General features: G+C 43.4%; 1 protein-coding gene across 6 annotated transcripts in view; it reads left to right on the forward strand.

Annotated features, from left to right (window-relative positions):
* The window catches only part of MIA2 (MIA SH3 domain ER export factor 2), a 635554-nt gene that overhangs the window by 251877 nt on the left and 362375 nt on the right, over nucleotides 1-21302 (forward strand). For all 6 annotated transcript variants that reach the window (XM_085626929.1, XM_085626930.1, XM_085626931.1 and 3 more), the window contains exon 10: nucleotides 4472-4543. In XM_085626929.1, coding sequence (XP_085483055.1) covers nucleotides 4472-4543 — 72 coding nt within the window. The remainder of the gene's footprint in view (nucleotides 1-4471; nucleotides 4544-21302) is intronic.

Consider the following 21302-nt stretch of genomic DNA (forward strand, 5'->3'; position numbering starts at 1 on the left):
GTCCTCGACCTAAAAAGGAATCGGAGCAGCATGGGTCGCATTATAAAAACTGCTCTCGGCACTGCTGCACTCGCAAAACGGCTGTTTAATTCGGGTCGTGCGCTTTCACATTTTCATGGTTGTAGGAGGACTTCATTGTGACCATGAGCAAAAATGAGGCTAGGGAGCACTTTTATAGCTCTTTATTTCAATTTTCTTTTTGTAGTTACGTTTTTGCACTTTTGATTTTGTCTCCGTTATTGTCCTTTATCGTGTACGTCACATTTATTCCTCTTTTGTGTTAAATATTATTTTTTTGTGGTATCAAACCGAGTCGCTGCTATATCTTCATAACACCTTTCTAACTACATTCCACCATTCTGTCTTCCTTACCCTTCTCCGACATCTTACACAGCAGGTATTCTGAAAGCACTGGCCATGTAAACTGCTTCCGGTCAAATGAAAGCATATGGACAACTTGTGATCTCCTAATGCAGGGCAAGAGAATTCTCATTTGTATGTAGAAGGGTGGGATAGCATGGGTGGCCAAATAGAGAGAAAAAAGACTTCGATTTTCTTCATTGTTAGCAGGCTCCAGTTGGCAAAAATATCGATTGTAAATGAGACAATTTTTAATCCTTCACATCGATACCAGAGCTTATGTTGGTGATGAGTTTACTCCTTGTTGAGTATGGTGGACCTTTGGTGGAAAACGTTGTAGAGCCTATCAAATATATTGGGAATTGCAGCAGTCGGAAGCATTTCTTTTTATTAATACAATCTAAATGTAAGCATGTACCTTCTTAATGAAAATTTAAGTTATACAAAAGCAGCATGTTATATATTTAAAGGCAACATGTTATATCTTTCCAGCCTCACAGAGAAGTTCAATTTCTGTCTGTTATATCCATGTACATTGAAAAGGCTTGGGCGGGCCAGGCGCCGTTCATGTGGAGCAGAACTTCATTCTAAAAGAACAGCAGACTGACTTCAGACCTTCCTGTGTCACAGAAACAGCACTGGCAAATAGTAGAGTAGACCGTCTCAAGCCATCACGCAAACTTTATCCTGCTCAACCCCTCAGCGGTGTGTGATACCGTTAACCTCACCCGCTCAGCAGGATGCTATGTTTATCAGGGATGACATATATCTTAATTGTTGGAAACAACATATCCTCTGTTTCGTTGTCCTGTGAGGTATCATTCACAGTCCTTTATAGGTTCTTAATCACCCTGCTACTATTTAACATTTACATAATTCTCCTAGCTCAGGCACTTTTTTATAAGAATGAAAACTTCATTTACTTTTCTAAATAAAACATATACATATCAACAATTTCAGGAATTTGAAACAATTGTCCTTCGCAGCCACAAGTTGTAAACCGCAGTGTTCAGCAGTGTAATAGTCAAATAGAGACTGGTATGCAAATGCAGCCAACTAGTGTAGGCTGACACCTTTCAGTAGTAGCAAACCCAATAGGTCTTGCCCATGCATGAGCAATTGGCTTTGCCAATGTATTTTAGCCATGACGTACACCAGTGTGGCTGCTGCTCAGCATGGCTTAAAGTTAGTGGCACAGAGGAGAGTGGTGTAGGGTGGCATACAGTGGAGTGCTGTGGAATGGGGTAGATTCGAGTGGAGTGTCATAGACTAGCATGGAGTAGAGTAGAGTGTAGTGGTGTAGAGGGGAGTAGAGTGGCGCAGCATAATGTCATAGAGTGGAGTAAAGTGGCGTAGACGGAATTGCGTACAGTGGAGTGTTGTGGCATTGCATAGATTGTTGTAAAGTGGAGTACAGTGTCATAGAATGGAGAACCAAAGAGTCGTGGAGTTTCATGGAGGGAGTAAAATGGCATAGAGTGGAGTAAAGTGATATCGAGGGAGTTTCATAGAGTTTTGTGGAGTATCGTGGAGTGTTATAGAGTGGAGTAGAGTGCATTGGGAAAGTGTGTTGTGGAGTGTTATCGACTGGGGACTCGTTAAGTGGACAGTCGAGTGTTGTAGAATGGAGTGGCATAGAGCAGAGTGTCATATAGTGCAGTAGCGTAAAGTGAAGTAGAGTGAAGTAGTGTGTAATAGAGTAGAGAGGAGTAAAGTGGCATGGAGTGGCATAGAGGGAGTTGCATTGAGTGGAGTGTTGTAGAGTAAAGGGGCATTGACTGGAGGGGCATAAAGTGGAGGGGTGTGTCGTAGAGTGGCATAGAGTGGAGGGGGATGTCCTAGAATGAAGTGGCGAAGAGTGTCTTTGAGTGGAGGTGCGTCGAGTGCAGTGGCATGTCGTGGAGTGTTGTAGAGTGGTATGTTGTGGAGTGGTGTAAAATGGAGTGGCATGGTGTAGAGGGGAGGGGAAGGGAGTGGCGTGGTGTAGTGTGTAGTTGCTTAGTGTGGAGTATGCATGGTGTGGTAGTGCTCTGCCATTACAGACAACACATTTTCATTTGAAAAGACCATAACATTTGCACAGACATACAGTTTTACTGATAAACGTATACAGCACACAAACGATAATGTGTAGAAATGTCATCACCTAGTGTATTGATTTGTTTTGATTGTATTAAAATATTTGTTTCCAGGACACACTTCAGACTTACAAAAAATGTGCTTCATTCGTGCTTTCCTAATTCTGATGTATTCTGAAATATCAGCACAGTTACTTCACAGACATTCAAATTTGGTTGTGTGCTAGTAAAAGCCCATCCTTTCACAGCAAGATTGAATACAAAGTGACAGGATTTATGTGTCAGAGTAGGAATAGAAAACACCGGAAGACTGAGCCTGACATTCGACCTCTCTCTTTGAATGCACAGCACATATGACGAGATAAGAAGAAGATGTAAAGGCCTGTTTACAGCAATCGAGCACTGTAGAAGAATACAGTAAATAGGCTGTTGTCCATGGGAGGGACGAATTCAAACTGTACAGCCTAAAACAAATTAAGCCAGCAGATATAAAGCAAGCAAATGTGATTTACAGACCACAAAGCCAATGGTAAGCAATGGGTGGAATGCATTCTCAGGGAAGCTTTCCGAATATCCCCAAAATGTTGTTAGCAAATCAGAGAGCTGTGCTGTCTGGTAGTTTCGACCTTAAAAGACACTCATCTGGAAGGCAGGATGTAAACACCAAGAATGCCCATTCCAGACTCTCACATCAGCAGGGTAATCGCAGCGATGGAGCATCCCTGTGGTTAGACAGTTAGTTTGAAGAGGATCCCAGATATGCCTTGGATTAAAAGTTGAAGCCTGGTAACAAATGTGTCCACCACATTGTTGTAATAAGTCACGTTTTTCACCCACTTTCACCTTTCTGTGACACAGGCACCTTCTGCGCAAATACTTTTTAGGTAAAATTCCAAATGTATGCTAATGATAGCCAGAAACTCATCCATTTTTAAACATTGTGGCAAACCATGCTGATATTAGACATCGCCTAGAACTGTTCCTCTTCTGGATGAAGGATCATTTTCTTTCTTGGAATTGTCAAAATTAGAAGTTCTACTGGTAGGAGGGGCAGCTAGAAATCGCATCTTTTTAGCTGGTCTTTTGACTCTGCACCCCGTCCACCTTGTAATAGCAAATCAGAAAGATAGAGAGATATAGGTTTCATTTTCGATTCTGAACTATATTCTAGTTCTTTCTTCCATAAAATCATTCTACACCGACAAACTGATCACTGAATTAAGTATATAAATGCCCTGTCTGTAGTACTGCAACATAATCTATATTGGCCTATTATCACACACAATGCATTTGGGGGGAAAAGGCCCTGCCACAATGCCGATACGCTCCAACCTGAAATCCATGTTTCACCTCTGCGCACCCGATCAAAAAACACTTATTCAAGAGACTTAAACGTGGCTGAAGATTCCTAGGTGTTCAAAGTCCATAGCCATGTCAGAGTCTGGGCCCCAGTCTCCGATTTGAAGCAGATTACCTCCCTTTGAGGAAACTCCTGAAAACCGAGTTTTCAAACAAGCTTTCAGCTAAACCCAATGTCCACATGAAAGTGACAGAAGATTGGCCGGTCTAGTTTCATCGCACACATATGGCAAGACTCTAAGTGCCAGATGTATCAAAGGGTTTTCCCCATCCCATGTCTTTGGGGGAAAAGGTCTTCGTACATATGGCCTTACCTCTCATAAACGTAGAACACCTTGTTATTTTCTTTGCTCATTTCAGCACCCTCAAGTGGCCTAGATACAATGCAGCACTTTATGAAATCACCAATATGTAAATAAATAGAATATAAATGGAATATAAAGTGCGCAGGTTAGGCGAGGGGCACAACTATAAACGTGTTTTCACCTGCTACTTTATTTATGGTTGATTAAAATAGCCCACAAATACTGTTCGAATGCGGTAAATAAAGATCAGGACACTTTTGTCTTCTTAACATTACTCTAACAGAAGTGGCATATTGAGTGCTTTGATTTGCGAAATGCTGTATTTTATTTTAAATATATACATGTTAACTTATTCACTTATGTTTTCAGTATGAAGAACTTGAGCAGTCCTTAAATGATGTCAACCTATTGAAAGAGTCATGTGAAACGAGTTGCCTTGAGGTATGCTCACCAGAAATAACTGCTTTTATCTTCATGTTACTGATATATTTGTATTTCAGATGCCTTACTTATGACTCTTGTATGACTGTATTTCCTCTGGCAAGTGTTGTGTCTAGTCTTGAGAATAGTTCCTGCTAGCTTGTAACATTTGGGATTTCTTAAAAATTTTCACTCATTTTATTTTCCCTCGACTTGGCTTGGATGTTCTATATGAAAATTGGTGATTAAAACAATTGTTTTCAATGCAGACATGTGCCAGGATGTTAGATGTTGTATTTAGTTCCTTGTGCAATTAGAAGTTTGCTTTCTATTTGTTTCCTATTCTTTGTGGGAGGTGGGGGGGTATTTATTTTTAAGAAAACGGGATGTACTGGAAAGGCAGTTATGTTTGCAGCTTGGGTATGTAGGTATCCTTAGAGGATGACTTCGATGGAGCTTCTGGTTTTCCCAAGTTGATGTTGTGTAGAGAAGTGTTACAGCTCCACCATTGGGTATCATGCCGCTGCATAACTTCATGCCATTTCCTTACTTTTATCCACTTTTTGGGTGTCCTTCTGCTTGGTAATCTCCAGCAAAGGGCAGCCACAAACAATATTTTTTCCTGTTAGGGGCTTGGCCTAGAAATCCTGCATCACTGTGACCTATGAGGTCATACTCCTCAATGAACGGTCTACAGTACACCATGGTTTAGCCCTCATAACATATCACAATCTTGATGCATTTTTCATCTCAGAAACGTGCTCACCGTCACATCGTTCATCCACCTAGATGCCCTTCGTCTCACGGGCAACAGCATCCAGCATGTGGGCGGGGCTCATAAAAATTGAGGAAGCCTCACCATCATCCAGAAGTCCTCCTAGTCTGCAACATATGCAAGCAACACTCCATTCCATAGAGCTCTTATCATGCCAATTTCCGCTCTCCCCAACTCAGCCAGTCTGCCACATTCAGTCTCATCTACTGGCTTACTGGGCAGAACAGGGTCTTCACTTATGAATTCTCATACCTCTTTATGACCTCATCTGTTCATCACACCCACACCACTATTCTCAGAAACTTCAGCCTCACTGATAATTAACGCATGAATAATACAAGATTCTCCACCCTCAACCCCATCGGTACACTCGACTTGGTACAGTATGCTACATCATCAGTACTTTACAAAGGCCACATGCTAGACCTCGTCTTTTCAACATTATTGACCATCTAGGGCAAGCTTCCCATGCTAAAAGACTGTACTCATTGGAATTCCTTGCTCAGATTCCAAACAATGCATGAGGGTCAACCCAAAAGAAAACAGCAAACCTTCGTAGATGTGTTCAAAAAAGTCTCCACATACAACCAAAAGATCAAACTCCTTTCTTGCCCTGCCACCTTCAGCTCTGACGTCATCACTCTTCTGTGCATTTCTGGAAAATGATATGAGTACCTATGGTCCAACTAAAATGCTCCAACTAATATGCAGACAGAGGCCTTCATCACCCTGGTATTTCAAAGCTCTTGCTGACAACAAACGGTACACTGCAGACAGGAGAAAAATGGAATAAAAACAGAACCCCGACAACCTCATTCTACTAAAATACCTTCTCATAACATGCAGACAACTCATCATATCAGCCAAAGGTAATTACTGTATACCAGTACCATTAATGATACTGACAACCCCAAACAGAATGCTCTTCAAAATAATCAAGCACTCCATCAACCGATCCCATCAACTACTTCATTGAAAAAATACAGAAAGTCAACAGCGCATTGACAAAACCAAACTGGTTCCTCTTCTGACACGTACTCATTCATAGTGGTCATCCTCCAAACCCCTGTCTGTCAAAATCTTTGTAGAGACCCCCAGTTCCCTCAAAGCCACCACCTATAATTCCTCTCTGGAGTAGCTCTCTCACTCCCACTTACCATTGCCAACACCTCCATGACTCAAGGCATCTTCCTCGAAGCTCTCAAGACAGGCCAACTGGTGCCACTGCTGAAGTAACCATTCTGATGACCTTACCAACTACCAGCCAATCACTCACCCACCCTACCTTAGCCAGATCATTAAAAAAAAATGGTCTATACACAACTTCGAGATCACATTAACAGATCGTAGACGATTACCTCCTAGCAACAGATATAGATGAGTCTTGCCTTAGTCCGTTACTGATTCTTTCAGCCGCATTTGACTGTTGACTACCCCACACTCATCCACACCCTGAAGACTTAAATGAGATTCATAGGAAACACCCATCACTAATTCTCCTCTCCTGTTTGGCTTTACAGGGTTCCCTCTTGTGCTCTCATGTTCAACTTCTACGTAGGGCTCTACTCAAGATAACAATATATACATTCACCAAAACTCTGACACACACCTGTATTTGAAGGTCTACTCTGCTCTAGACCTCCAGCCCCTCAAACAATGCTTGCACCTCATTCGTTCCTAGAATTCTACCCCCTATTTGAAGTTTAACCCAATCAAAACAGAGTTCTTGCTGTTGGCCAAGAACAAGAAGTAATAACTAGTCCAAACCTGGCTCAGTGACATGAACTTGGATGGATTCAAACCCTACTTTCACCCAAAGCCAAGTCTTATTTTCACCCTGAACACTGGTTTCGCCCTCAAGGAACACATTGTCAAGAAAACCAAGATGGCCTAGTCTCAGCACTCTCTCATAAGGAAAGTGAAACCATCCCTCCCAGAAAGCGATTTCAGAACTGTTGTTCAAACCATTGTACTCTTGCATCTCCTTGGTGGCAATAGCCTGCTCCATGGGCTACCAGGCTCCACCCTGATGCCCCCTTTTTGCTGTACCAGGAATAGAGCATCAAGGGCATGATATAATATGACCACATCACTCCCACCCTGATGTAACTCCCCTGGCTGCTCTTGACATCCTGCACCATCTTTAAAGTCAGCTTCATCATCTACAAATCCAATACAACTGGCACCCTAGCCTTTCTGACTCACAATCACACTATTTCTGACAGCTCTCTGCATATCCACAGTTAGGACACCATTAGACTGTAAATGATATGTAAAGAAATGTAACAAATTAGGTAATAGGCCTTATCCATCTATGTAATCAGGATCTGGAACAACATCCCTATATCCATCGGGGCTGCCCCATCCCAGCTTCAATTTAGGAATGAGCTGAAGACACATCCAAGTAACAAACCACTTAAGCTTCTAGAAATCCGCTACCTCTCCAATCGCACACTGACTGTGCCTTTTTCTTAGACCTTATTGAGACTTCTGCTGCCTTTCGACTTAATTCAGGCTATATAAATACCACAAACATACATACTTGAACCCTTCCATAGGGACATACACCCAACAGTATTAACAATAGATTGTGTTGTACAGGTCCCTTTGGTAAAGTCCTTGGGTCAAATGAGTGAGAGCCATATGAATCCGAGGCTTTCAAAATTACGAAGCTATGCTCCTAAATTTCCTAGCTCATTTCCTTTTGCCACAAAAGCAGAGAAACAGTGCTTCTGATGTTGTCTTTCCTGCTTGCTGATGTATCTTAAAGTGGGAAGAATCATGTTTACTGGTAGCTCTAACAGTCTTAGACAAAAGACGGAGCAATCGGGGTGACTGCAGAGTTACCTCAGTGAAATCCAACATCTTCCTGCTCAAAGCCTGTTTCTAAGCAGGTGTATAAAACATTGAAAGATGTTAGAAAACACTGCCATAGCGTGTTCTGTGGCTTGATTATGAGGTGTAAAGTTTGAACAAAATCATGAATGTGAACCCATTCTCATTTGGGTATTGATTTGAATGAATCGACCTCTGCAAACCCTCCCTTAGCAAAGACCAAGATTCGCAGAATCTACAAGTCCAATATTGCAGCTCTGCCAAATCTAGGCTAGCAGATCAACCCAGCAGGGGTTGTGATAACATTAGCCTCTGCTGCCACCATGTACAGCTTGAAGCTTTTTGCACTCTACACAGCAAACTCCTACAAAATCAAAGTACATAGAGCTCTATTTGTCCTTAGCCAATGGCACTCTTTGAACAAACAGTTCTAGGCTGCATAGTATCTGCACATGAGGAACTTACAGAAAGGAGCCATCCATAGCATTCACCGACCAAAGCTGACAACTAAATGGCAAAAGTCACCAGCTTGGAGATTTTTTGGCTCGTCAACTCATCCCACACTAAGGCTTAGTGAGGACATAATTTAACTACATCTGGACCTGGAGGTTGCTGGAAAGGGAAAAGTCACTGAGCTGGGCTATATTAATGGATGACACCCTCACGGGTGATAGTGCGCTTTACAGATAAACTTAACATAACACGTCACACGCACAGTGTTCAGCCTCCAGTAGCAAATTGAAGCTCCTGCAAACCTATATCCTTGATTGGAGGAGTAGACCAATATAGCCCTAGAGTTCACATTGATCTCATTCTTTGCCAGCGTGTCTCAGGCTGGGCTAAGGTCAACTAGATTACTAACCCCACCCCAGCCTGTAACAATATCAGTATGGTGATGTTAGTGGCTCTTCCTCTGACTTCACTTTAAACATCTTGTCACATGCTGAAGTGGGTCTGCAAACCTATTTGACCATACTGCTTTCTGTCAGAAGGTAAGAAAGTGAGGGGAAGAGCAGAGCAGCAACCATTGCCTCTATTGGTCTCTAGGCATTGATTGTTAGCACTGTGCCCGAAGCAGGACTTAACGTTTCAGCACTGGTATTCCAGATATTTATTGGGGATCGGAAGGGTGCCTCATACCCTATGCCACTCACATGTAGTTGGCCATTCTGCACCAAGGCCATATAGATGCTACAGTACTTGGTGAGCTCAGAAATCAACAAAAAGGATCATACAGCCTGATTGCATGGGCTGTTGCACTGTACTGACCATGAATGCACCCAGGATCTGGAACAACATTCCGGTATCCACCAGAGCCGCGCTAACGCTTCTACCATTCAAGAGAGCTGAAGACTCGCCTCTTTAAAGAACACTACATCACAATGCATTAGCCATCCACAACCCAGCTTCCTCTCTTATTACTCATCATTGTCTTTAGGCTTGTCTTAGACCATGTCCGGCACGGCGTCCACTGCCTTTTCACTAGGATTGTGGTATAGAAATACCATATGCCTACATGCAAATGCTGCATGCATGTATAATGAACATAATGGTCTGTGAAAAGTATGTTAGAACAAAAACCTAATGCTCACATTTGGAATCGCCACTGGTATGAGTGCCACAAGTATAAAGGCCCGACCAAATTAAATGACCTTCCATCCTCATCTTTCCTTGGACATTGTCTGGAGAACAAAACAATTTTAAGTAAGTACTAGTTGTTCACCCTAGAGACTCCTGTACTTGATATGCTAAGTGCCCGTTCCTGTGTCAATCCTCATGTCATCCCTGCATTCAATTTGAGTAATGGTCTGGTTGGTGTGGCAAGGGACTCTCAAGTGAAAAGGACATTTACGGGTGTAGGAGGGAATACAGGGGCTGAGTTCATAAGAGGCTGTATATGCTGCAGGCATCAAATGTTACCTGTTCCGTTCTGGGCAAAAATACGCTTTGATCCAACTTGTTCTGGACATGCCATGAACCTGTAAGGCAGGGACCTAGGACTTCTGGTACAAGATTCACTACAGTGAGCATCTTTTAACATGAACTTACATTCTCAAGGGTGTTGCTATTGGAACGACATATCAGAAGAAATGTTAATATATTTTTCATTATTTTGTCTTCATAATATTTCCTACAGTAGAACCTATGTAGTACAAACTGTCCAACGTGCTTTGGTAATTTACTACATGTTTGGCACTGACGCTCTATTTCCACTGCCACAGTGTTTATCTAGAAAATTGAAGTTAGAGGTTTCAATGAAACCATTGCCTTTTTAGATTACACTGTGAATCGAAGAATTGCGGTTTTTAGATCTTAAAAGTGGAAAATGTGGATCTTCTTGAAATACTATTGCAATGATGCATCTTACTGTAGATTCCTGGATACTGGCCATGGCCTTCCATCTACTCTATTAATTAGCATCAGAGTGCCCTTTTACAGGAAATGAGTAGACAGTACACAAATGATATCCTTTATCAAAGGTTCTATCCCCTTTTCAAAGAATACTTCAAGTTTCCTTTTAGAGCCCCATAGGTAGAGGGCAGGTAGTGATAAGAAACTTTTGAATGCTAGGAATAAACCGAATGACCTGTTGACAAAACTCGAAGCATTCTTTAATCTGAAATGCTGTATGGCTAGCCTGATGCTCCTGGGAGAAAGTAGAAGCTTACAATAGATTCATTGTACAGAATTGTACCTATATCCAGCCAGAAATACGGGAAGAATGATCCACCTCCACAGCCATTTCAATGGTCCAACGTATTTAGATTGATGTAAAACGAGGGATACCTCGGTTTCATTTTCAGGTGGTGGAGGAATCTCTGATTGAAGATCTTGAGGAAACTGAAGCCCACGTGCTATGTATACTTAACCCGACCAGGATAGTAGGGACAAGGACATTGCCTCTTTTGTATTATATAAATGTTTACTCATTAATTAAGATCAGGCTATGTTCTTTCAGATTTTAAACCATTTGTTTTGCTGCTGCTCATAAAAAAGCAACTCTATATACGGGCGTGCTTTACAGAACTCCCCCACCCCCCATGGCTGACCTACCACGGCTGTCAAAAATCCTTGAAAGGGTTGCTTCTCTGCAGATTCAGATTTTCATGGAATCAAAGCAAAGGGTAGATTTTAATGAGGCTGGGCCTAAGACCGATCATATGAGTGAAACAGTTTTGGTGGTATTACAGATGAGGGATTTATGTCCATCCTTGTCCTGTTCGACCTGTCAGCCGCATTTGACATGGTAGATACTACCTTTTTTAGACTGGGTACAGTGATTGCTGTGTCAAATAATGTGCTAGGCTGGTTTAGATCCTTTCTGCAAGGCTGCACTCTGCAGATCGAGTTAGGAAATAACTTCTCCGAACACAGTGTGTGGTGCCCCAAGGTCCATGCTATCTCCATTATTATCTAACAGCTTCATTAAATCACTTTTCTCCGTCATAACAGCCCAAAAACTTCATTTTCACCCCCTAGGCTGCTGATTTACCGGTTTACTTGTGGGTGAATGGTTTAAAATTTAAAAAGTGGTTTACATCAAATAGCCCAGAAGGCTTAAAGGTTCTTAGGGAAAAGGTGTGGCGCAGCGGGTGCTCACGGTTCGATTGCCGGCAGCAGGTTAGCCCAGCACCATGTGACTCTGGGCAATAGCTCGCTTAATGTTCCTGACGGCCCCCAGCGCCTTGACACCTTCAGGTAATTGTTCGCGTTTTACAAACACTGGATTTTTTTAAACCTAAAGGAGCTTAAATGAGTGTCTTCCTTTTGGGCTCCTGCGCCAAACTGAAAGCTTTAAGTAACTGCTCCTAACCAGAATTGTATGGCCTGCAATCATTTTTTTCATGAAAACAGCTAAAAAATCTTGGTGTTTTAGATTCCAACCTCACTTGAACAACCCATACGGTCAGTGGTTCGCTTGACTTTTTAGTATTCCTGCAACAGTTAAAAATGGCTTTCTCCCTTCCTTACTAAAAATCCCATTGAGTAATTGTGGTGTTTCTTTAATCGGCTCCATATTGAATTATTATTATTATTAAACAGATTTGTACCGCGCATAGCTGCCCCAGCAGCAGGGCGTCCCAGCGCTATCTCTGCATTACCCGTACGATGTGACAGCCTGGTAGGGAGAAGAGAGTTACGCTGGGAAGAGCCAGGTCTTTATAGCTTTCCGGAAAGCTAGGTGATCTCCAAGCCCCCTTATAGCAGCCGGAAGGGAATTCCAGAGTCTTGCCGCTAGAACTTTAAAAGAACGCCCACCAGCTCTGGCTCTCAGAACTCTGGGAGTGCATGCCAGCGCTAGGTCCTCTGACCGCAAGCAGCGTCTTGGGACATACTGTGTTAGCAGGTCAGATAAAACCGGAGGGGCTCGTTGAGTTAGGATTTTATGGGCAATGCATAAGATCTTGAACTGAATTCTTTTATCCACTGGTAGCCAGTGTAGTTTTGTTAGGGACCTAGACACAGAATATGTTTTCGGCAGCGCTAATAGAGTACGGGCTGCTGCGTTTTGTATTCTCTGAAGGCGCTGAATACAGGATTTATTGGCACCCAAATAAAGGGAATTCCCATAATCCAATCTCTATAGGATTGTAGCCTGTACTATAATCTGCCGGACATTGGGCTCGAAAAAAACAAGTATGGGTTTTAATCCTCTCAGGAGCCCAATGCAGGTCCCTGCGACTACTTTGGATTGAGCGTCGAAAGAAAGACCTCTGTCAAACCAAAAGCCCAGGTTCTTAACCGCCTCCTTTGGCAGTGGTGCAGGTTTGAGTTGATCTGGCCACCATTGTTCTGACCACATCTCACTATCTCTTCCGAACAACAGAATTTCTGACTTGCTGGCATTTAGCTGCAAGCAGTTCGTTGTCAGCCAGTTGGCGACGGCCAGCAAGTCCTCCTTGAATTTAATACGTTTTTGCAGTTCTTGGAGAAGGCGATGAGTAATTGGATGTCCGCATAGGAGACCAACGACAGCCCTCTACTTTTTGCCATCTCTGCCAAGGTTTGAACATAAATGTTAAACGAGCACGGGGCTCAGTGTAGATCCCTGTGGGACCCCGTGTCTGATTGCTGAAACCTGGGAGTGGTAGGGTGGGACAATGACCTGGAAAGTTCGACCCTCTAAGAAGGAACGAAACCAGTCCAAAGCTAAACCCTCAATCCCTATCTCCTGTAGCCTGCCTGGTAATATTTCATGTGAGACAGTGTCAAAGGTGGCACTTGAATCCAGCAGGATTAAGGCTGCGGACTTTCCTTCGTCAAGGTTACTCCGGATTTCTTCCGTCACTACTAGCAGGGCTGACTCTGTACTGTGACGGGCTCTGAAACAATTTTACGAGGAATCTAGTATGGCATTTTCCTCTATGAACTTCGTCAGAATGGTATTGACATGGGATTCAGTAACCTTGGATAAAAAAGGAAGTTGGGAGATGGGACGGTAGTTACACAGGTCAGAAGGATCTAACGTTGCCTTCTTCAGAAGAGGTGTCACTTTAGCGTGCTTCCAAGCTAATGGTAGGCATGCTGAGGTCAGGGATACGTTAATCGGTTCCCTGGCCACTGGTAGAATGTGGTTGCGAAATAAACAGAATTGAGCTGGTTTCAGTGGATCAGCTAGGGAACCTGATTTGATTTTCCGGTAAAGGTATTCAGTCTCAATTAGGGATATTTGGGGAAAGGAACACAGTGTATTATTTGTTGTGGGACTATTCTCCTTGTACCTATCCCTCTGGTCGATGTTAATATTGGTGGATTGAAAACTCTATTTCAATGCTATTGGAGAGCTGCCGAACAAAATATAGGATGCCTGCAATCTGTCCGAAGCTTGGCAGCAGGCTTGCTGTTATGCTAAAAAAAACGGACCAAATTAGGGCCAGACTGAACGCTTTGCACTGGTTACCAGTGGATAAATGGATTGCTTTAAAAATAACCTGTTTGGTGGTCATGTTTTTTGAATGGATTGGCCCCTACGTATCTAAAGGATACGCCTATTATGTAACTACTAGAATGACATTTAAGACCTAGCAATCAAATCATTTTGAAAATCCCTAAGACTGGAATGTATTGGATGGGGGACAGAAGGTTTTTATCGCCGTAAACATTTTGATGACAGCTAGCCAATAGAAGTGGCAATTTTGTGCGGTTTGTGATTACGCTTTCGAGTCTTGCATCACACACCCTAAAACATCTTTCGTTTATAGGTGCTACATAGCTGCTGAAAATGTCGCAAGAAAGAAAAAAAGAGATCGATCCTAATTGAGATGTTAGAGTTTCATGGAGTCACAAAGGGAAAAGAACAGTTCAAATATACATTGGGAGATCGTTTCATAGTCCTGTAGCCAATACTCAAAAGGTCTGGAATCCTTGCGTCACAAACCTTGATCTGGGTACTGAGAACAGTCGTTCATCCTGATGTCACACTGTGGTGTTATTTGTTGATCAAAGAATATTAACAGCCACCCTTGACTTAAAAGGGAATTGTTGACTCTCTCAAAACAGTCGCCATCGATTGTCATTTTATTACACTAAAAATTAGCCAGTCAACAGCATTTTGCGCTCTGCAAACTGATGATGTGGTGGGTGTGAAGAAAAACCTGCAGATAAATCACTATCTCAAACCATGCCATGTTCTCCAAGACTTCTGATGCGATTGTGTCACTCTCCTTAGGATCACAGTATCGCGGATTTGCTTGCGTTAAGACAGAGGTGGTCTGCCACCTTCTTTCCACACCCAGCTTCCTTTCAGTTTTGCTCAGTTTAATTGTATGAGTGCTCTCTAGTCTCCTCTTCCAAGACGGGACTCGCTGCTCTGTTGTGTGAAAGTTGGTGGGCCTGTATTCTGTACTAAATTCAGAGGACTTGGCTATTGCGGTGAATAGTGCTATAGAGGGAGCATCATAGAAAACGGATTTATGGGCTTTCTATTTAAAATGTTACATCCACTTAATGATACATTTAGGAAATATGGCTTCCTTTATCGATTACCTTAATTAAAAGTCTAATTCTGAAAACCTTACGTGTATCTCTGAAATGTGTCCAAATGATGCTCAAGAAGGAAACCAGTCAGTGGATGTTTGCCCACTCCTGCCATTGACATCATCTAAATGTGTCTCAGATATTTGGAGCACATCTGTGGTTGTGCTTCACTTTTGAAAATGGAGGTGGCTGTAGATGTGTGTCGTCATTGCTGCAGCAGTGCTCTGTGCTTGACGTTTCCACAACCCGTTTTAATTGAAGGACATCAACATTCTTTTATATCAAACTGACAAAAAACACCGTCCTCCTAAGAGGGCTCGTGGCTTGAAGCAGTCCATTTTCTATTTGTGAATTTCTCAGCAGTCTGAGGCAAGTGGGGAATTCCAATGTGTGCTAATGTCGGGGGCAGCCTCTGTAGAGCCTGCGCGTGTGCAGGTTGGGTTAAGAGAATTGTCATTGACAGCTTCAAAGTCAATACATACAAAATGTTCTTGCATTTACATTTCATGCATAGATGATAAACAATGGATTAGCAGATGGTCTCCCTGTCCTTTTTCTTAAGTCATAGTTACAGGGGATGGTCGAAGTGGGCGGGATCAGAGGGGCACGGCGTGCCAATACTTTTCTAATCTAAGTAAAGCAGTTACCATAATTTTCGACACAAGAGAACCGTTGCCGAGCACTTAATTCCGAGAGTTCAGTTGAAATACTTCAGCATAAGTGTAATGCATTCTCCTGCGCTTTGAAACCGAGGGACGAGCAGACCGCTAAACAAGCATTCTTGCCAGGGTGCCTGCTTGCCTGGGTGCCTGCTTGCCTGATAGAAATTAAATGTGCACAACCGGTTAATATGCAAACCTACCGGGTTCTTGGAAGCCGGTATTGGCTTCAGAAGATAGAACGACTTCCTGGTGGCAGTTTTATTGCAAGGGAGTTACCAGCTGAGCTATGAAGTGTGTGCTTTTAAGGGGCAGTTACAAAAAAAATTGCGCTTTGTACATACACGCTGGGTATTACTAAAATCTATATTTTTGAAGCACTTTCAGGCACATGCATCAAGCAAAATACCGGTCGCAAACGGGCAGATTCTCAGAATCTGACCCTTTGCTCCCGGTATTTTTGCATTTGGGATGCATCATCCCAAATGCAAAAATCGCTATTTAAGGAATCTCAAAATTGGGATTCCTTAAATAGCGATTGCATTTAAGGAATCCCTAATTGAGATTCCTTAAATGCAATGCATTACAGTTTAAAAAATAGCGATTTCGCTATTAGCGTGAGCAAATTACCATGAGGCTGGACCTCATGGTAATTTGCGAAAACTTAGAAAAATGCACTTATTTGCATTTTTCTAAGTTTCATGTTGCCCACACACATGCCCTTAGAGCATGTGTGTATGCAACATTTGTGCAGAGTGAACATACATGGGTGCAATAGGGTGTCATTTTGACACCCTTGCACCATCGAAATTGCGGGAGCAATTTGCGAGTACCTACTGGTACTCGCAAATTGCTCCCGCAATCTCTAATTCATTCCTATGGGCCTGGAGGCCCATAGGAATGAATGGGAAGACATTCCTTAATTGCGACTCGCAATTTGCTAGTCGCAATTAAGGAATTTGTGGGAATCGCTATTTCTTTAGCGATTCCTACATGCATAGGGTTTTGCTATTCCTTAATTGCGATTCCTTAATAATCGCTATTAAGGAATCGCAAAACCCTATGATGATGCATGTGCCTGTTAATCTTAAACGTTTTTGCGCATTTTGTCGCAGCCTATCGTATACTGCGTGTAATGCAAGTTTAATATAATGACTTTCATATTCCTAGTGCTTTTGGTCACAGACTGGGACCTCGTAGCACTAAACATTCGCAAGTCACTGTTCTCCACTGCATCAACCAGGATTCAATTCTTTGGCTCTCTGGTTACAGATATATGTCGCTACAGTGCATTAATAGAGGGTTCATAATGTACGATAGTGCATTTCCCACTGATTGACAACTTGCATTTATTTTTTAATTGAATCCGTGCCTTATTTTATGTGTAGTTACCTGAAGGTGAAAGACCGAAAAAAGTTACATATTTTTTTGTTTATTTAGCTTCGACTTTGACCCGTCCCCTTCTCCCTCACCCTGCGCCCTTTGCGCACAGCATCATAGTCCCCATACTTTTTAAAATGCACTTCGACCACTGCTTACAGGTAACAAGTTCTGGACAAATTAAACTATCCCTTTCATGATAACTGGAAAATGGAAGTCCTAGAGGGAAAGCCAGATAAACCATGAACTCTGCGAAGGCTGTAAGAGCTCCGACTTTATTGCACGCGCTTTCTTTCATGAACAGGTGCGAGTTCAGCTCGAATAGGGGGCGCAATGCAGGTTCTATCTGTCTGCATCTGTGTGTGATTTCTTTCTGTTGGACGGGAGCTTGGCTGGCTGCCCCCAGGGTCGGATTGGGACCGAAAATCGGCGCGGGCCCGTGTTTGAAAGTTGGGGGAGTCTTTGAACTTGTACAAACACGCTATACAAGTGCTTTGCAAGGTAAAAGACTGCTTGGATTTAAAATTACTGCAGGCAATGCTTGTTTTAATACAGGGGACGTTTACATTAAAAACTGGCCCAGCAGATCATAGAGCAGTCCGACAAATAGCCAAAATGACCTGTCAGACCAGCCCGTCGGGCGCTGCCGGATCGCCCTAAAGGCCAGTCCGCCCCTGCCTGCCACATGGAAGCCGGTATCTCGGACTGATTGTTCATATTTGCAGTCCCTTTGTCCCAGCACCGTTTCAGGACTTGTATCCGGGAACAATTACATAATCACACCTCTGTGCAGTTTGAATTGCTTCTGCATTCACTCTGAGTGCACCTTCCTACAGCTCTGTACCTATCCCTCTTCTGCCTGCCTCTCCTGGACTCTCATGGTCTTTAGCAGCTCAAGCCTTCCCAGGCTGCCGTTCGAGTCCATGTAACAATCTAAAGATGCAGAAACTACGATTCTGATGCCTGCAGCTTGGCATTCATTCAGCAGTCTAGTTCCTTCGGCTTCCGTAGACGCTGCGGTGCTGGTGCTACACTTAAACTTCACATATTGTGTTTGGGCTCATTTTATGTTTGCCTATATCCCTACTAATACCACTGACTTGGCCTCTGCACTTTTTTTAAAACTCTTTTTTTATTAAAGAAGAAAACATGTTAACCAGAGTTGAGGATGAAATTATACAGTGCATGCGACAATCACAATCGTTTTCTATTTGTTTGAGCAACCCCATCGTACAATACTATTTTACAACTTAGTTTGCGACCACACTGTGGCCAGGCAGCATTCACTCCCGCAAGGAGGAGGGGTGGGGGGGGGGCGGGTTCAATGGAGCACATAACATCACTCTATATTTGTTCCAGTTTCCCCTAATCTTGGACCACTTCTGCGGACACCCTCTTCCTTCATATATGACCCTCTCTGTCTGCATGCACCAGTCCACGTTGGTCTGCCGGCCGCGGAACTTGGGCAAGGTGACTCCCTTCCAAGTTCTTGCAATGTTGCGTTTCGCAACCACATTGCCCAAGGGGACCCAGGTCCTCTCTTTTGCTGACATCCGTCGCCTACCAAATATTAAGAAGACACAGCCGGGGCATGACATCCACTGATTTCCCACAGACTTCCCACATTTTCCTTGTCACTTTACCCCAGTATGATTGTACCACCGGACAGTCCCACCACTGATGGAGATACGTCCTCTCTTGACCACACCCTCTGGGGCATAACGGGGAGCCCAAGATACCCATCTTCACCAACAGCAATGGTATAGTATACACTATGCAAGAGCTTGATCTGAATTAACTTGAACCTGGACCGAATTGACACCTCCCGGGGGGGACCCACTGCCTCCTGCCAGTCCTCCTCATCTAAATCGCCCACCACCTCCACCCATTTGACCCTGATCTTCTCTAGCGCATCAGGTGTATTATTCAATATCTTTGTATAGGTCAAGGAAATTGCTTTGTCTTTGAGGTAATCATCAAGGAGTCTGTCTTCTAGGGGCGAAGCAGCCGGCAGATCTGTGCCTTTGGGGATAGCCCTTTACAAAGCGCTCCTGACCTGTAGGTATCGAAAGGGCTCCCCCTCACTCAACTCGTAGTCACGCTGGAGGTCCGCAAAGGGAACTACTTTACCTCCTGCCCAGACATCCCTGACCTTCGAGAGCCCAATAAGTTCCCACTTATCAAATCCAACACAAGTTGCCAAGAGCCCTAATCGTTCAGTCTCAAGAAGGGGGGTGGCCTACGTAATATTGTTCTTCCATCCCAATGCGGAAATGGCCACGTGCCAAAGCATTACCGTAGTCACTGTGGGCGTATACAGTGGACTATGTGTCTTTCCCCCATATAATGCCCTCTGATATGTCCCTGGTGTCATATTATATTTGTCCATCCTATAGGCAGGATCATATACCGGCCACTGCACCCAATGATTGGTGACCAATAGAAGCTTTTGATAGCTGGGAGAGCAATACCACTGTCATACCAGCTTTTTGTCAGTTGTGGCAGTGAGATGTGAGCGGAGCCGTTATTCTAGAGCAGGGTCCGGACTTCTGATTCCACGTTCCGAAAATACTTGTCCGGGACAAAGTATGGCGTATTCTGTAGAGCATAAATAAAACGGGGCAGGGCCATCATCTTATAAAGCGCTGCTCTCCTTAGTAACGTAAGTGGCAAGGTCTTCCAGTGTTTGACGTCATCTTGTAGGGGACGCAGTGGGGGGGCCAAGTATTAATCATAAAACGCTACTGGGTCTGAAGTCCCATAAATCCCCAAATAGCGAAAGCCATCAGTAACTACTCTGGCTTCGCAAGTTCTGGGTGGAATAAAACCCTCCCCAGCCAAGATATATATACGAGTGATTTGTCCCAATTAATGGTATATCCAGAATATTTCTGAAAAAGGGTGAATATATGTAACATTCCATGAATAGAGCTACGGGGTTTGGAGGCCTCCACATTTTTAAGTCTGTTTGCTCATAAGTGTGATGAGTAACACTCCTCAAACTTGGCCCTCGGAAACATCATTTTCAGAGCTGCAAGCTCCTTGTTTGAAAGACGTCTAGGTAAACTTTGAAACTTCTCTCCTCTTTTGTCGGAGATGATGTCTGCTATCTCAGTGGCACTGTCCTCTTAGTGCGTGTTTGAAGTCTTATGGACATGGCTGCTGGCCTCACTAGTGATGTTTGCTTTTGCACTAAAAATCTTCGCTGGTCCTTTCATGCATAGGGGAGTGTATGTTTGCTCACTCCCAGTCCACTTGTGTGGTTCTCACAAGGTGTTCTTACCTAGAACCCCTTGCAAAGCTCATACTTTGCTAAAAACACACAGTTCCAAAATCTGCAAGGAGCCACAAATTTCCTCTCAACCCGAATTCCCACACGTCTCCAAATTAAAACGGTACCCGTATTGTGAGGGTGGGCCTTGCATCCACAACAGGAAAGGGGGCCCGAAATGCAACATACACAGATCAATTTTTTCACTTAAAAATTGCCATTTTCTGCAATGTGAGTGCATGTGTATATTTGGGCCCTGGCTTAGACGGCACCCAGTGAAACATACCAAACCCAGACATTTCTGAAAACTAGACACCTGGGGGAGTCGAGGATGGTGTGACTTGGCCCCCACAAACAAGTGAGGTAGTGTTTTAACAGGACAAGTGGGTTTACGCTGGGTGGTAGAAATATTGTGGATCCCAGCGGATTACAAAAGCTTACATCATGGAAATTCAAGAAAAATGCATGATTTTAGTCAACGTTTGAGGTTTGCAGGGAATTGTAGGTAAGAAAACGTTGTAGGATCCACACTAGGCATTCCACCTAGACTCCCCTTGATGTCTAGTTTTCAGAAGTGTCTATAATTGATTTAGTTAGCAGAATTCTCCAGCAAAGTTTAGGAGTCAGACCAGATACTAAAGATGTCACCTGTATACCATTTCCAACATTTGTTAAACATTCTTAAAGGGTTATTGTCAGTGAGTGCCAGGAGCGGCTCGTGTCGGGGAGGAAAAGAGGCGGGGAGGCAGTTGGGGAGGTGGGGGAATGGTGGATGACGGAGACAAATAATAAAACAATAATAAAAAGAACTTACTTGTTGCCCTCCAGCATCGCATCACGCTCTTCTGCTCTTCTCTTCTCCAGGCAGGCACATGCTCCCAG

This window comes from Triturus cristatus, chromosome 9 (assembly GCF_964204655.1).
Source record: "Triturus cristatus chromosome 9, aTriCri1.1, whole genome shotgun sequence".
NCBI lineage: Eukaryota > Metazoa > Chordata > Amphibia > Caudata > Salamandridae > Triturus > Triturus cristatus.